Genomic DNA, 13,825 nt, shown 5'->3' on the forward strand with positions numbered 1-13,825 from the left:
ATCATTATTTCCTATCTGGTTCATTTGCGGTTTTGCAGCTGAAGATGGTGGTTCGGTAAAACCATCGAAACTAGTCCTGTGAAAATTTTGTAAATATAACGCTGATTTTTGTTGTTTTGACTTCTGAATTAGTATTTATTCGGCGTGTTATTGTGTCTCTAACATGAATGTTGGTGAATTGATAAGAATTTTAGGATTCTAGCAGGAGTGTTATAAAATGATAATATTATAAATATGACAGTGTTGGAAATTAAACATTATGCTACACCATTACATGAATGAAATGACTTTTGTTCATCTTCACATTAAATATATCACAAGCCACACAAAACAAAAACATTAGTTCCAGAATATGCTGATAAAAGAAAATGAGGAGATATACAACTGAGAATTATAAAAATCAATAACAAAGAAAAAATTTCAGTGCAATCCCATTTTAATGTAGTAAATGAACTGTTCCAAAGGGTTACAGATGTATTTCAGTGATCCATGGCACTTTAATTCAATAAATTCAGGAAATTTAATTCAATACCTTCAGGATTTCCTCCTTGTTTTTAAAGACTGAATGACTGATGCTGCTGTCATTTATGTAACCAAGCATTTGTATTTTTAAATTTTACCTGCATTTCACGTAAATTTTCAGTTGTATCAATAAAAGCGCTTCTTCGGCAGAGGTACAGACTCCTTTCCCATGGATCACACACTGCATCCAACATGTGACTTTCCTGACAGTTGAATGCAACCAGAGAGACTCAGCACAGCCGTGATATGTTGCCATTTAAGGCCATCACAGTTGGGACACCACCAAGACAGATCTTGAACTTCAAATAAACCAACAGGAAAAAGTCATGTGGGAACTAGATTCAGGAAGCAATGCAGCCATGCAAGTGGAAAAATGTAACTTTAATCCTTCTTCTGCAAAGTGATGAGACAACAAGCACTGTACTAAAAGATCAATGTGCTGCGGTGCTCCAGCCTACATAAAAGTTACATGATACAATAACTGCCACAGCTGAAGTAGTGGAATAGGATACACTTGCATGATAACAGGTGTGTGATCTTGTTAGAGTAATGATCTCAAAAAAGAATAGTCTGCTAATAAAATCTGCTGTGAAACCACACCAAACAATGGCTTTTGGTGAATACAACAGGATTTCCTAAACTGCATGGAATTATTGGAATGCCAGAATTCAAGAACTGTGAATGTCAACAGTCCCATTTATATGCAAATGGGCCTCATCTCCCCAAATAATTCTCCATGACCAGTTGTTGATCTTCATCCTGGCCAGAAATGTCAGAGAAAATAACAAATCAATCCATTTATCATAATTGTTGTAAAATCCATTTATCATAATTGTTGCAAAATCCATTTATCATAATTGCTGTGTTTTAAGTTCTGCACATGGCTTATCTTTAAAGGTTTGCCATACTGCTGAAAGATTCAAATCCAGTTGCTGCCCTGTTCCCCAGACATTGTTATTACCAGCAATGGTCCCATGGATGCCATCAATGATTGAAGTCAAAATATTAGTAATTGTCTGTTCTAACATGAGTTCTTGCTGTCTACTAATTAATTTTGAACTGAAGTTAATTTTCTAAACTGAAGTGCTAATCCTGTTTCTTCAAACTTCTGAATAATGCCTTTCGATGCATTAATTGATAGAGGGTTTTTATACATGTTGTTATGACTTCTAAACTCATGAAGAACGATGGTTGTATTTGATTGACGGAGATGAAAGTACTTCATAAGTAGTGTGTGCTGAGGCAAAGCGAGACATATGTTGAGTCCAGAATACCTTCAGGATTTCCTCCTTGTTTTTAAAGACTGAATGACTGATGCTGCTGTCATTTATGTAACCAAGCATTTGTATTTTTAAATTTTACCTGCATTTCACGTAAATTTTCAGTTGTATAGACCAGAACAGCGTCACATTTTCCTCTATCGGCAACTTTCAAAATTAATTTTTTTTTCACAATATCTTTTTTCCCGTATCATCATTAATCCGTCTATCAAATTTGTTGGCATCCCACTTGATAGATCGAGCCGCAGATGGTTCTGAGTAGTGTCAGTTTAAAAACCAACACTGTGTATTAACTTGCATCCAGCACTTTTAGGATGTGTAATACATACAAAAGTAAATCTACGTAAAATTCATTTTCTCTTCATACTGAAAAAAAATCAACATCAAATGATTAATGGTAATTTTCATATTTTTCTCAATCTTTCTTTTTTACATTTTTCGTTAACAAGTGATTTATTATATTTACCCAAATTCTAAAATTAAAAAAAAGTTTAATTTTTTGATTTTTGAAAAGATTTTTCAAATTTATTGAATTTTAAGAAATGGTTTACCACCATGGCTAAAAATATGGCACACACAGGTTAAATTTTTTAATAATACTTTCTTTGATAATGATTTTATTAAACATAACTTTTCTTAGTTTAAAAACAGAGATAGATAACTTGCATGAAATACTTACATGGAAGAATATTCATTAATCTATTTTTGAATTTATTGACAGGCAAATTAGCACTGACAAATTTGCTTGACTGAGTTTTCATATTTGCTAGTTTCTGAAAGAAATGAAAAATAAATGGGGGATTTAAAACATACTTAAAAATATCATACCAGTGTACATTTCTCTGAAAAACCATTTTTTCCTTTTTTAGTACAGTTATTGAGGCTCGATGAATTTACTTGCTTTCATTTACAAAAGTGAAATATTGTGACTAGTTTGGTTTACATATTTTAAGATGAACAGATACTATAAAAATTATACACAGATAATGGACTATCTGTACATATATATTTCTCTCAACAGCATTCACAATGTACCCAAAAAAATAATTATTTAAATGTATTTTCCATAATTTAGAATACTAAGTTTAATAAGTGTTCTGTTATCGTTAACCAAAAAAACAAATTAAGGTAGAATTTTTATTATATTTCTACTTTTGCCCAAATGGGGAAATTATACTTGGACAATGAAGTTTTAAATCATAGTAACATTTCCTATAATAGATAAATAAAATGGTAATAAACATCAAAAGCTAGATAATACCTCAGTGACAAGTCCGCTGTGAACCAAGACAATACAATGGAACTCCCCATCCTTTAATAAGGTGATACTGAATTTTTAAACATAAATGAAAATTCATAAATTACATTTTTTTTTCAATTTTCATTTTAATATGAATTTTCCCTTATTTATCTCTTATCATTTTGATTTATTAAAAAGAGTGAAAGATGTGAAGAGTAAACTGAAAATCATTTTGATCTCAAAAATTTTTATTACTACCCTACCAAATATATCAAAAGCTAGATGATCCATACTTGGAATAATATAAATCTCTGTATTTTTAAAAGTGCAATGTCTAGTTCAAGTAACAAATTAAAAATATTACAATGATATAACACGCAAAATTTAAGTTATAAAACAACTTATTTTTAGCAATGCTCTGAGTTAGTTTATAATCTTTTACATTAAAAAAAATTCACATTACCTGAATATTTATTTTATATCAAGCACAAATATCTGAATATTTCACATTAAGCACAAAATACAAATATATAAAATATTACAATAAAGGTTCAAACTTCCACTAACCTTAAACTCCAGTTCCATGCCACTACATCCTTCTACAGGTAACACTTGCATTAGCTGCTGAATGTGGACGAAAAGACTGCGAGCAGGAACTTCAGTATTGCCAGCTATAACAGCTTCTAGCACAGCATCGTGAATAAAAACATACTGGTCCTCAGTCTGAACCATGTAATTACGCTGAGCTCTTAGACATGTCACATGCCCATAAATATCAACAGTGTTTTCATTTTTCAATCTTTCAAGCATAGAATCAATAACTATAAAACAGCCTGTCCTTCCTACACCAGCGCTACAAACAAAAGATGTTAATTTTAACAGAAATCATGTGATTTAACAGATTAATAATCTGTAAAAACTTTAATGACATTTAACAAATAATATCAGCAAATAACCAGTTTTAGAAGCTGTAGTAAAATAATTGGCATACTTAATGGGTCTAGTTACAAGAAAATTTCAGGCTGTTTAATTATTAAAGTATTTGCAATAGAAGGGATATCTTTGCAAAACATTATTCATAGGAAATAGGGAACATTTATATTGTACACTGTGCACACACACAAAAAGGGGGGTCTACATCTTAAATTTTGCTGGACTGATTGTCGAAATTTAACTTGCATTTTCCGTGTCTCGAAAGTGCAATTTAGGATTATACAGCAAAATGTCTTTAATCCGCATTATAGATCATCAATTTAAATTTGGTAAGATGGCATGCAGAAATTATAAAATTAAAAAAAACTTAATATTTATTTGTTTACTTTATTAAACATTTCTTTAAACATGCGCATGCGTAAAGCATACATTAAGCACAGTTGAAATTATAAAATTGCATCCAGAAAACTATTTGATGTGTATTCATGATATTTATAATGACAAGGAATTCGATTTAAATCACATCAGAGACGGAGTACATCGAGATGAAGTACTACATTTAGTAAGGAATTATAAGCTGAATAAAATAAAAACATCTGCCCTGAAGATGAGGATAGTGCTGACAGATCAACTTCCAGTTCATTGCGCGCCATGACGTCCCCCCCCTCCTCCGCAGAGCAGCGTGAAATTGATAAACAGATTGCGGAATGGTTAGAGAAACAAAGGATATGCTTTTATCCATTTTTTTGCAGCAATTCCACTTTTTGTTTGATGGACATCCATGCTTTCGCTTTGTAGATCCTTTGGCAGCTCCAGAATCGGAAACTCTTTTTGACATAATCGAAAGTTCAAGCTTACTTTTTATAAAACTGCTCTAACAGTCTGCAAAAAATAATAAGCCGGATCCAATTAGAAGATTAAAGAACAACACAATCTGCAACATTAACTGAAATAGATAATTTTAGCTTAGCTTATACCATCCGTTATACATTAAACACCCATGCGTAAACGTATTATGCACATGCATAAACGCATATGTGCATGCGTAAATACATTATGTGCTCATCCATGCGCAGAGAGTTTGTAGCTTTGAGGTCCGGATTATAGATAATTCCCGATTATGGACGTCCGGATTAAAGACTTTGTACTGTATATAGTATTGTTCCAACACAGGTATTTTGACACAAAATCAGACCTTTTTCTGAATGCCAATTTTTTCCCCCACATTTCAATTCTATGTATCAAATGATGCCAAACTGCCAAGTTTCATAAAAAATGACATGAGTAGGTTTTTTAAAAAATTAGCTCTCAAAATTTTAGCTCCTCCATGTTAATTGAATAAATATATACTAAATATATTTATTTAATATCTCCTTTTTTTATTTAACTTATTTGATTCGTCCTTTCACATTTTGAAATTTAGATTCATTCCAAATAAAATTTGCCCATTTTTTTTATGATTTATTTTAAAAATAACTTTTATAAATTTTCAAAAAAATTTGAATTATAACCTATAAAATTTGTATCATCTTCTTAAAGTAGATATATTTCTAAGCATACCTGCAAAAAATTATTTTATTCAAAATTTTCTAAGATATATGTGAATTTATATACTGACACGTTTTGAAATTTGGCATATTTGTTATATGTGATAATAATGCCAAACGTGGTTTATGCATTTTGTTAAAATTATTTCAAAGTTACAAAATTTAATACCTAGGCTTAATTTGAGTCCTAGAATAGAAATATGGAAAAAATTAGCATGTTATTTCAGAAAAAGTCCAATTTTGTATTCTAATATCCAAGTTAGAACAATGTTATATATAAATCTAATATATATCCAAGTCACACTTTTAAGACATGGAAAATGCAAGTTAAATTTTAACAATCGGTCCAGTAGAACGAGTCATATAAAACTGAACTTTTTGTTTGTTTGTTGCAAGCTGTACAGGTTCGACTAGAGCACACACGGCAACATCGTATCCATCACCAACAAACTCCAGAATGCCAGGGGACTAATTTTTTTTTTTTTTGTGCAAGGTGTACATGAAGGAACTATGTAAAGAGATTGCTTAATCACTAAAAAGTTAACTAAAAGCAATTTATGTTATGGCGATATATTGAAATTAAGATAAAACTGGAGGGAACATTATGGAATAAAGTAAATATGTACTAAGAATTGGAAAGACCTAACTAATATAATGAAGCAAGTTATGAATAATAGAAGCAATAAATATAGGATATAACATTTATTTGCAAACAGATGTATATTAATTTCTTTATACAAAAATTTATTTCACTTAGCTGCTTGTAAATAGGCCACCCACTACATGCAATTTCTTTTTCTTTCTTTACTTTTTTAGATTTAGATACAACATTTACCTCATACTAGTAAATAGTAAAAACATTTTCATGAATAGAATGAACGACTTAAAAATACGGTGAAAATCGCAATGATTTTTTTAAAAAGAGAATTGAAATGCAGCTTTTATACTCACCTGCAATGAACAATCATCGGCCCTGACTCTGGAGGATTCATACTTCTGACTCTTCTCAAGAACATTAAAAAGGGAGTTGGATGGTCAGGAACTCCATGATCAGGCCAGGCTGTAAACTGGAACTGACGAACTTCACGTTTCTCCCCAGTCTGATTCATCTTTAAAAATTCATGGAACAGTCCTCAATTAAATTTTTTCACGTTTATAGTTTTTTAAGTGAGTTATTGATTACATAGAGCACAACAATGTTTTATTGCACATTACTACTATATCTATTAATGAAAAACTGCTTTATATTTATTATTATTTTATTCCAAATAGCAATTAAAAGTATGACATTCATCATTCAATATTTGAATATGACATTTGCCAGATGATACTCCCGTTGCCTCTCGCATCATTCAGAGTATATTAGGAGCTTTTCAAGGATACTCACGATGGGTAGTTTGACATGGTCTTTCAACTCCAATACGGTAACATAATATTTTTGGAAAATTTCGTGTTTGAATTACCTCTACAGGAAACTATAAAATTGTTAATTTTAGGAACCAAAGATAGAATTATAGCTGCCATTCTTGAAATAAGTTTCAACAGCATAATCACAATTATAACATTACCTTTGGTATGTCTTATTCGAATGTAAAATATTCAAAATGATCTAATATGTAGACCTCCAGATCACTAGACAATTAAATAAATAAAATAATAATAATAAAATTCTTCACTCCTTATAAAGTATATGAATGCAGAATATAATATTCAATAAAAGGAAGCAGGTGTGCTGTAAATGTGATTTTTCTCTTTGGCCAGGATCATTCTTTGATAACACACAATTTTGAGCATTATTCTAGCTAACCTAGTTCTCAGTGAAACCCCAATATTACTATGTCTATATGTGATCTTACGAGATTTAAACTAAATATGTAAAATTTGGAAAGTTCTGACGATTCCAGATCACAGACATACATTGCATAATAGCTAATTTACATTAATATGATTTTTTTTTCCCCCATTCACAAATGTCTTAATTACTGAAATTACTAAAATTTTGAATCTGTGAGTTCCCTTCTTCCCAATCAGGATAATAATATGTTACAGATACAAAAGCAACTTAATTGAAACAGATAATAATTTGATTAACATAGGCAATTAACATCAGGCTTGAGATTAGATTTTCAGAGTACGTATGATCTTATGTTTGACAGCTCTCTTGCTATTTACAAAATAAGAACTATTACAATGCCCTTTCTCGGGATTAAAAAAAAAAAAAAAAAAAAAAAAAAAAAAAAAAAAAAATGAAATATTCATTATACAGTAAAATTCCAGAAATCAGCAAAGCTTGGGATCAGAGGATGTGCGGATTTTAGGATTTTGCGTATTTCAGGACAGAAAAGATAAAGCACAATATTTGGACTAAAAGTCCAAATGAATAAGGCATATTAGATACATTTAATTAAATTATTATATACATTACTGCAATAATTTATTATATGCATTAAATTATTATTACATATATAAATTGATTTTATTATTCATTGTACTGCATGCACACAGCATCAAGGTTTGCCGATTTCGCCTCGTGAAAAGTGATCCTGTTTCGGATTCCGGTGTTAGAATCACTGTTGTTGTAAAATTTCAACAGCATTTCTTTATTTTTCCGTATATCATGCACAATCGTGTCGCAATTCCATACCATTCTGCTATAAATTGAGGAGTAATACCTGCTTCCATCTTTTGCAGAATTTGCACTTTTTGCGTTACTGCCAATGCAACTTTGAAAAACGTGAAAACGTGTTTACATTTTTTTTTTTTGCAACTTTGAAAAACGTGTTTACGTTTTTAAAGTTGCAAGCAGTAAAATCACGAGTGCGTTTCTTATCTGTCATTGTATTAAAAAGGGCTGAAATTTAAAATATTCTTAATTTATGAACAAAATACCCAGATAAAAAAAGGCAGCACTAAACAATCTTGTGAAATGAAATAACAAAGCTCAGAAAATACAATGTGAATCGTAAACTTGAACAAAGAGTTGAATGAATTGTCTGCTTTTTACCTCCATGCAGATTAGAGGGAAAAAATCTTATTTATTTTATTTCATTTTTTTAATTTTTTTATATCAATAATTTGGTATTTCCATTTTGACTCATTATTATTCGGTAAATATTTTTTTCTTTGATATTTCGTACTCCATGTTGCGGTTTCCGGAACCTATAAACTGAATGTTTGTATTCTGAGAGGCAATGTGGATTTCAGGAGTTGGCGGATTTCAGGTATTTCAACTGTACTAAACAGTCTTTTTTCTCATGTCCTTAACAATACATTTTGATACAAATATATGTTTAAAAAAACATGATTAAAAATCACTAAAACTTTGTTAAAAAAGAATAAAAAGAATTTTTTTCCCCTCCATACCCTTGAGATATGCAAAGTTCGTATACAATAGGTTGCCACTTCCTGAACATCAGACAAAGTGACTTGCATTACACCATACGTTTCAGTTCCTCGCATTGGCCAATACTGATCACACTAAGTACACAGGATAAAAAAAAAGTTAATTAAAGTAACAAAACCCTACAATACAACAATATAAACTATACAGAATATATAGTTATAAAGTTATAATTATAGTTATAATTCATTATAAAGCATGAAACAAATTTTTAAGACAAAATTCAGATGTACATATTTCAATTTAATTTTAATTTATATCCTCTCTTACATCAAAATGTGGATTTTATGCAAGCAAATTATGAATACAATATTTTACAATTTACTTTTGCACTAAACAAAGGATAGACCAGGACTTCTTAACCAGAGGGTATTTCATATTTTCGAGGGAGGATGTGGTCAAGCTTATATTTACCAGTATTTAGTTTCAGATTATGAATTAAAAAATGAATTAAATTTCAGTTATGGTACTTATCACCCATTTTCTATACTCATTTGTTGTTAAATTTATAAAAACTTGCTGAAAATAATTCAAATCGAAATAAATGTATATGTACTTTTTGACTATAGAAAATAAGGGGAAAATGATCTTCTAACAATGGTGAAAGGGGAGCAAGCAGCAAAAAAGGTTGATATGGCGTAGACTTATATTACAACTGCAAGAAGGGTGGCGGACAACTACAAAATCCACGCCTCTTCCAGGATTTGAATTTGGGCATAATAATACAGCAAATGCAACTAATAATCACCATACAGAAGAGGGATGCATTGCAATGAAAGAAAGCATCTCGGAATTCCTTAGGAAATTCATACAAATAAAGGAGCAAAAATAATGGAAAGAATGTGAAAAATATAAAAAGCAGGTCTAAGTTTAAATTCCGGAGATGGGATGGTAGATATCTGGGAGTGTCATGCAGACACTTAAACTCTTGTGACTCATTTTAGAAACTTATAAGACTTAATAAACAGACAACCAGTTTTAGTGATATACTATGGTCCAAACTGCACCCAACATCCAATCTGAAGAATATGTACAGTTAAAGTTTAAAGTATGTTCAACATGCTGAATATTAAAATTATCTTTCATCTCGGCTATTATTTGCGAGTTCCCTTTTTCATTGGTCAGTACAATATATGCTTCTGGCAAAAGATCTAGTAAATAGTACTGAAAAACAAGTAATATATTTATTCGGACTTGCTTTAAGATGTATGAAATGAACTAACAGATGGGGATGGAGCAGCAGTTGGTGTAGCCATATCAGGTGGCAGAATTTAAGGGCGGCAAAACTTTTAGAATTACACAGATGCCAGAGAATAACGACAACAATTGCAGAGATGGCAAAAAATGCCTAACACAAAGCCTACTCAGAGAAACTTGGGATATTGCATAAAAGATTTCTACAAATATATGAGTAGCAATTTTATGCAGTTATACAGAAAGAACTACTTGTGCAAGGAGGAAAAATATGTGTAAGGAGAGCGGGGAAAAAAGAGGTAACTGGAAGAAGGAAGTGAAGTGAAAAACTAGTCAGTCAAGTGTGAACTCAAGAAGTATGCGCATTATGCAATGTGCTTGCTATTCTGAGGAGACTATTGTTTACAGTATGAAATAGCTAGAGTTGAACAGTATGAAACAGCTAGAGCTTCATCAGCTCGAGTTGAAACATAAATCGTTGAAATGTTTCTAAAATGCGCTTTCAAAAAATTACAAAAATATATTTTTATCAAGATAAATGTACATTTCAAAAGAGGAATGATATACAGTTATAATTAAAATCACCTTTATTCGAGTTCTTTCCTCCAACTTAGTCATCATTACAATTGTTGCACTTCTCTGCTCCCACACCATTCTCCAGAAATCACCAAATGTTTCAGGTAGAGGGCCTTGAGTTGCAATGTAAGCATTTTGTTTTCTATAACCATCACAGTAATTAGCATTTATGTAATCAGATCCTGCAATACCATCAAGAGACTGCAAAACAACCCTGCTGTGATCATAAGCAATAACATTTGCATATCGGTTCTTGGGCTTGTTTATCTCCAGGTTGGAATTTTCCCATGTAAACTGTTGGCCAGGTTCAATGGACTGAAAACAGAAAAACGAACAATATTGTCATATTCCAAAAAATTCTCACATTAAAATATCAAGCTAGTAGTAAACTGAAGGACAAGTTGTATAATATAATAATTAAAAATAAAACTTGATGGTAAGTTAAAAAACTTAATGGTTTCATTTAAATTAGAAAACTTTTTTCCCTTACCTAACAATTATATCATTACAAATGAATATATCTTAAAAAAATATCATTTTCTTTATAAGAAGATATTCTTTTTTATAAAGAAAATGTAATCATAATTACATAAGCTTAAGAAACAGAAAATAACACAAATTCAAAAATAGAGAGTTGCATTTAATTTTACTATTACTGTTTACTAAATTTTTTCTTTGAAGTCAAATAATAATAAACTAAACTAAAAAAAATACAAGAAAGCTTTAATAACTGAATGCAAACTGACTAAAACACATGAACACTATTAGAAGAATGAAAAGAAAGTGCAAAATTGTAGTAATTCCCTATTTTGTAGAATAATATACAATATATATTATAACAGATTTAAGTTAGTGACACCATTTATCAATGAGAGTTGGAAGCACAATAGTATCTGCCAGACATGGTTTGCCTTTTAGGCAAACAAGCTAGATCACTGAATAAGTTCCTTTCCATTGCAGAGCAGAGTATGATATTGAGAAAACAGCCACAGCTGTTCTCTTAATAGCCTACTCTGTTAGCATCCTGGAGTGCACTTGTGACCACCGATGATTTGGAAAGAACATACATCGAAAGGGCTAGTATATCTTACTAAACTGAAGGACATTGAACGAGCTCTGGTGCTTTTAGATGTGTAGGTAGGAGCAGAACTTCAAAGCACTAATCTGTGGCAATACAGTGTGTGGGTTTATTTTAACAGGTTTTCACGGTGGTAACATCTATCAATTAGTATTGGAAACACTGCAGTTTTTCTTGATATTGAACCACAGACCTCTGTTTCATGGGAAAGTGCTTGGATTGGATTAAATGCATGCTCAGAAAATGGATGCTAAATATGCCAAGCCTTTTCTGCCAGTGCATCATAATACTGTTAGAAAAATTTCCTCTAGGAAACATAATAAATTAGTACAGTAAATTGTAACAAAATAATGAAAACTATTTTCTACTATAGAGTCAATATGTGAAAAAAATACCACATAAAAAGAAAGGAAATAAACTAGACTAGGGAATACATTAAGAGAAAGTTTAGATTTTTTTTTTAGGAGGATATTCTACAATCTTAGAAATTGGGAAAAAAAAAAGTATTTGCAGTATAAAGCGCCGTTCACACTGGGACATATTTGAGCTAACGAACACATCCGACGCAACCAACACAGCCGATCAGGTAGAAAAAACAAATTTTTTTGTCATTACGGACCCAGTTGAAAAATCTGAACTTCACGCAAAACGGAGCTAGTTGACACATGGAACTGACCAATCAGGAGAGTATTTCAAATCATCATCAGAAGCATGCTAAGTTCAATAAACAACATGGCTGATGACACGAGCGAAGATTGTAGTCTAATTGCCGAAATCCAGCAACATTCCGTTATATGGGATAATCAAATTAAGGACTATAAAAATAAAATAAAAAAAGAATGCGCTTGGATGATGATTGCGGATCGTTTCCATCGGAATGGTAAGTAATTTTCTTTTCTCTACATTTTTGTGTTTAGATTTTGAATTCGGAGTATTAATTGAATTACTGATATCAATGATCTCAGATATATCTAATTGTATTATAAAGTTAGCAATGGAATTAAAAGTAGTGACAGCAAAGCATAGACAAAAGCATTAATGTAATATTTTTCTTTTTTCTAAACTTTTCTCATCATAAAAAGAAAGGTACTGTTTATTGGCCTCATATAATAAAATGAATCACATTAACTTTATAAACTCGCACATTCCCTAATTATTTGGAATGAAAATACTGATAATAATAATTAAATAATAACAATAAAACATGTTTTTATTTTTCAAAATAATTTTTGATGATTTGCAACCTGTATACTTAATGGCCAAATTTTGAGCAAAAGGAAAGGATAACCCCTTTCCATACTTAATTAGTCAACCCATAAAAGAATAATGGTTATTACATAATACATATTTAGCATTCATATGTTTTTCAAGTAATGATAATTATCTTAATATTTTAACTTTTACTTCTTTGAACTAAATTCTAAAAGCTGTACCTAGTTGTGTTTCAGTTAACGAAATATGCCATTTCCTAATTTTGACCTCTAACCAATTTGGGACAATGCTTTTAAACTTTAATAAGTCCTTATAATTCTCTTTTAGATGAGGTAGCAAAGCAGAATGATGGCCACGAATTGCTCTCTACAGGTAAATGGATTTCACCCACTCATTTCGTGGATTTTTTTCTAAAGTCTTATATAATACATATGCTGCAAGAAGAAAACTCCGCAACAATAAGTACGTTTTCGTTGTTTTCTGCTCACTATACGTTTCGGTCGAACCATTTTTTTTTTTTTTTTTTAAAAAGTCACTCAGTTTTCGCTCTATCACTCAAAGATTCGCGGCAGAAAAGCGTCTGCTACCAAATGTAAACAAATGAAAGCGCACACGATCTTCTACTCGCTTACTGGATGTTGACAGTGGACGCTTCCAGTAAGTGTTGTGAACGAGCTAGGTTAGGTAGAACCATGTTCTATGCACTGGTTAGCTCCGACAGCGTCGTTGAGTATCAAGTGGGAACGGCCCTTTAGAGTACTGCAGATACATAAGGATATTCCAATAAATACACAATAAGGCTCACAGACCTAGGATACAGTAGAAGCATTAATTAACCTCTTA

At 31.2% G+C, this 13,825-nt stretch overlaps 1 protein-coding gene across 16 annotated transcripts in view; it reads right to left on the bottom strand.

The window, feature by feature from the left end:
• The window catches only part of LOC118184279 (tyrosine-protein phosphatase Lar-like), a 732,937-nt gene that overhangs the window by 22,272 nt on the left and 696,840 nt on the right, over positions 1-13,825 (bottom strand). For all 16 annotated transcript variants that reach the window (XM_085819916.1, XM_085819920.1, XM_085819919.1 and 13 more), the window contains 5 exons: positions 10,702-11,007; positions 8,886-8,999; positions 6,474-6,631; positions 3,610-3,895; positions 2,482-2,575 (listed from right to left, as the gene is read on the bottom strand). In XM_085819916.1, coding sequence (XP_085676042.1) covers positions 2,482-2,575; positions 3,610-3,895; positions 6,474-6,631; positions 8,886-8,999; positions 10,702-11,007 — 958 coding nt within the window. The remainder of the gene's footprint in view (positions 1-2,481; positions 2,576-3,609; positions 3,896-6,473; positions 6,632-8,885; positions 9,000-10,701; positions 11,008-13,825) is intronic.

This window comes from Stegodyphus dumicola, chromosome 7 (assembly GCF_044657685.1).
Source record: "Stegodyphus dumicola isolate Sdum_Otavi_A_Nest chromosome 7, ASM4465768v1".
NCBI classification, from domain to species: domain Eukaryota; kingdom Metazoa; phylum Arthropoda; class Arachnida; order Araneae; family Eresidae; genus Stegodyphus; species Stegodyphus dumicola.